At 44.6% G+C, this 3,946-nt stretch overlaps 1 protein-coding gene across 1 annotated transcript; it reads right to left on the bottom strand.

Annotated features, from left to right (window-relative positions):
* Positions 1–1,212: 1,212 nt before the first annotated feature.
* LOC123037545 lies at positions 1,213–3,449 on the bottom strand. Its single transcript, XM_044458788.1, has 2 exons — positions 3,259–3,449; positions 1,213–1,882 (listed from the first exon to the last, which is right to left on the bottom strand). The coding sequence occupies exons 1-2, from the start codon at positions 3,447–3,449 to the stop codon at positions 1,213–1,215; spliced, it is 861 nt and encodes a 286-aa protein (XP_044314723.1).
* Between the last annotated feature and the right edge of the window lie 497 nt (positions 3,450–3,946).

The raw sequence follows: 3,946 nt of genomic DNA, 5'->3' as shown, positions 1-3,946 counted from the left end.
AATTAAGCGGATATTGTCTACTTATTAACACGGATACTCATGCACCTGCGTTAGGGAGAAAATCCCAACAGGTTATGGGCCTAGGACGTGTAGTATCAAAGAGACAAAATTAAATAAGTGCGAAGCTGATTAAAAGAGAATCGAAAATAGAAGCTGTGAAAAATGGCGGGTATATATATGCGGATCTGGATAAGCCCAGATAACTACGATACATGGAAGTTGCAAATGTGTGCTATACTTGTCAAAAACGATTTATGGCCATACGTGAATGGTACGAAAAAGTGCCCCAGTGATGAAGAAGATCTGGCAGAATGGACCATAAAAGACGAAAAAGCTCGTGCAGATATACTTCTGTCGATAAGTACATCTGAGTAAGGACTAATCGAGGATTGGTTGAAATTACAAAGAACATTTCAATCAAAGGGACCGGTGCGAAAGGCCAGCTTGGTAAAACGGGTAGCATTGTCGCGAATGGGTGAAGGAGACGACGCACGGCTCCATATCAACGGTTTTTTCGATGCGGTAAAGAAGTTGAAAGAGATCGGAGTAGCCATGAGTAGCGATGATTTGCTCGCGATTCTCTTATTGTACAGTTTACCCGATTCATATGAAACATTTAGATGCGCGATCGAGACCCAAGACGACTTACCAAGTCCAGATGTGCTTCGTGTTAAAATATTGGAAGAATCGAAAGTGGGAAAAACGAAGAGTAATCGTGAGAAACAGAGTGCACTGTACGCAAACCGAAAGGGAATCGGCAAAGAGAACAAAGCTCATAAGGAGACCAGAAAATGTTTTGTGAGTAACAAAGTCGGACATCTTGCACGAAATTGCCGAGTGAAACCGAAAGAGAACGCTAGTGCGAAAATCGAGGAACGCGAAAACAACGGAAATCGGTTCAAAAATGAACACGCATACATATCCGAAGGGCATAATGATATGTGGTGCCTGGACAGCGGTTGTTCGGCACACATGAGTTCCAATAAGAAAATGTTCAAGGAAATAATATGTGTTGAAAAAACATTGCATTTGGCCGATAGTAATACAACAAAGGTTAACGGTGTCGGTGATGTGAAATTTGACATACAAGGAAAGAGAAATGAAGAGATTACTTTTAAAGACGTTTTGTTTGTGTCGGACCTTCGCCAGAATTTACTTTCCGTTTCCAAAATAACCACACGAACATGGCCATCGAATCCTGGAAACACCTCGTCAATTCTGCCACTTAATGGATGGAAGGTTGTCTTCCTTGACAACCACCATGTCCCCGGCACGAAGAATTCTTGTATTCCGCTTATGGAGTTCCTTGAGGTATTCCTCCTTCCATCGCAGACAAAATTGCTGATGAAGAGCCTTCAGGTGCTGCCAGCGGTTTATAATGGATGTGGTGTCCCCGTTTATCTCGGTTTCAATCATGGCGAGAAGAGGCCATCCAACAAGAAAGTGCCCAGGCGTAAATGCCAACAGGTCAGCGGGTTCTTCGGACATCGGCGCGAGTGGATGGGAATTCAGGCTTGCTTCGATGCTAGCCAGATAGTCAGCTCTTCGAACGTGTATTTTCGCGTGGCGGTAGACAAAACAGGGCCTTGAAGCTATTAACGCCTTCCTCCCACAAGCTTCCCATGTGGGTGGCTCCCGGAGGAATGAACTGCCAGAGCAGCTGCTGATGACTATAGGCACCCGTCGCAGCTTCTTTGAGAGCTTGGAGAAAATCGAGGAGAGTAGGCCTTCCTTTTCGGGGGCATCCTCGAAACGAGCGAAAGTGGCGATAAACTTCTCAGTCGTAAGGTCGGACGTAGGCTCTAAATGGATGGCTTTGGTGACGAAGCACACGAGCACCAACACATACCTCTTTGTAATGAGACAGACTCGGGATTTAACACTTTGAAAAAAAATATAATTTTTATTTATCAAAATAGTGTAAACGGGAACTGGGAGAGATAGGTCTGCTCCTTACAAGATTCAACTTAAAACTCAAACTTATAAACTAAGCTGGCGCTTATCAAACCTTCGATTGGGAGAAAGAATGTTCAAATTAAGCGGATATTGTCTACTTATTAACACGGATACTCATGCACCTGCGTTAGGCAGAAAATCCCAACAGGTTATGGGCCTAGGACGTGTAGTATCAAAGAGACAAAATTAAATAAGTGCGAAGCTGATTAAAAGAGAATCGAAAATAGAAGCTGTGAAAAATGGCGGGTATATATATGCGGATCTGGATAAGCCCAGATAACTACGATACATGGAAGTTGCAAATGTGTGCTATACTTGTCAAAAACGATTTATGGCCATACGTGAATGGTACGAAAAAGTGCCCCAGTGATGAAGAAGATCTGGCAGAATGGACCATAAAAGACGAAAAAGCTCGTGCAGATATACTTCTGTCGATAAGTACATCTGAGTAAGGACTAATCGAGGATGGGTTGAAATTACAAAGAACATTTCAATCAAAGGGACCGGTGCGAAAGGCCAGCTTGGTAAAACGGGTAGCATTGTCGCGAATGGGGGAAGGAGACGACGCACGGCTCCATATCAACGGTTTTTTCGATGCGGTAAAGAAGTTGAAAGAGATCGGAGTAGCCATGAGTAGCGATGATTTGCTCGCGATTCTCTTATTGTACAGTTTACCCGATTCATATGAAACATTTAGATGCGCGATCGAGACCCAAGACGACTTACCAAATCCAGATGTGCTTCGTGTTAAAATATTGGAAGAATCGAAAGTGGGAAAAACGAAGAGTAATCGTGAGAAACAGAGTGCACTGTACGCAAACCGAAAGGGAATCGGCAAAGAGAACAAAGCTCATAAGGAGACCAGAAAATGTTTTGTGAGTAACAAAGTCGGACATCTTGCACGAAATTGCCGAGTGAAACCGAAAGAGAACGCTAGTGCGAAAATCGAGGAACGCGAAAACAACGGAAATCGGTTCAAAAATGAACACGCATACATATCCGAAGGGCATAATGATATGTGGTGCCTGGACAGCGGTTGTTCGGCACACATGAGTTCCAATAAGAAAATGTTCAAGGAAATAATATGTGTTGAAAAAACATTGCATTTGGCCGATAGTAATACAACAAAGGTTAACGGTGTCGGTGATGTGAAATTTGACATACAAGGAAAGAGAAATGAAGAGATTACTTTTAAAGACGTTTTGTTTGTGTCGGACCTTCGCCAGAATTTACTTTCCGTTTCCAAAATAACCACACGAACATGGCCATCGAATCCTGGAAACACCTCGTCAATTCTGCCACTTAATGGATGGAAGGTTGTCTTCCTTGACAACCACCATGTCCCCGGCACGAAGAATTCTTGTATTCCGCTTATGGAGTTCCTTGAGGTATTCCTCCTTCCATCGCAGACAAAATTGCTGATGAAGAGCCTTCAGGTGCTGCCAGCGGTTTATAATGGATGTGGTGTCCCCGTTTATCTCGGTTTCAATCATGGCGAGAAGAGGCCATCCAACAAGAAAGTGCCCAGGCGTAAATGCCAACAGGTCAGCGGGTTCTTCGGACATCGGCGCGAGTGGATGGGAATTCAGGCTTGCTTCGATGCTAGCCAGATAGTCAGCTCTTCGAACGTGTATTTTCGCGTGGCGGTAGACAAAACAGGGCCTTGAAGCTATTAACGCCTTCCTCCCACAAGCTTCCCATGTGGGTGGCTCCCGGAGGAATGAACTGCCAGAGCAGCTGCTGATGACTATAGGCACCCGTCGCAGCTTCTTTGAGAGCTTGGAGAAAATCGAGGAGAGTAGGCCTTCCTTTTCGGGGGCATCCTCGAAACGAGCGAAAGTGGCGATAAACTTCTCAGTCGTAAGGTCGGACGTAGGCTCTAAATGGATGGCTTTGGTGACGAAGCACACGAGCACCAACACATACCTCTTTGTAATGAGACAGACTCGTCCCGTGTAGTTTTTGATGTCGAAAGGACCGGCATAGTCCA

The sequence above is a fragment of the Drosophila rhopaloa genome, unplaced genomic scaffold, assembly GCF_018152115.1.
Source record: "Drosophila rhopaloa isolate 14029-0021.01 unplaced genomic scaffold, ASM1815211v1 contig_170, whole genome shotgun sequence".
In the NCBI taxonomy this organism is placed as follows: Eukaryota; Metazoa; Arthropoda; class Insecta; order Diptera; family Drosophilidae; genus Drosophila; species Drosophila rhopaloa.
This window is presented reverse-complemented; position numbering and strand designations above follow the sequence as displayed.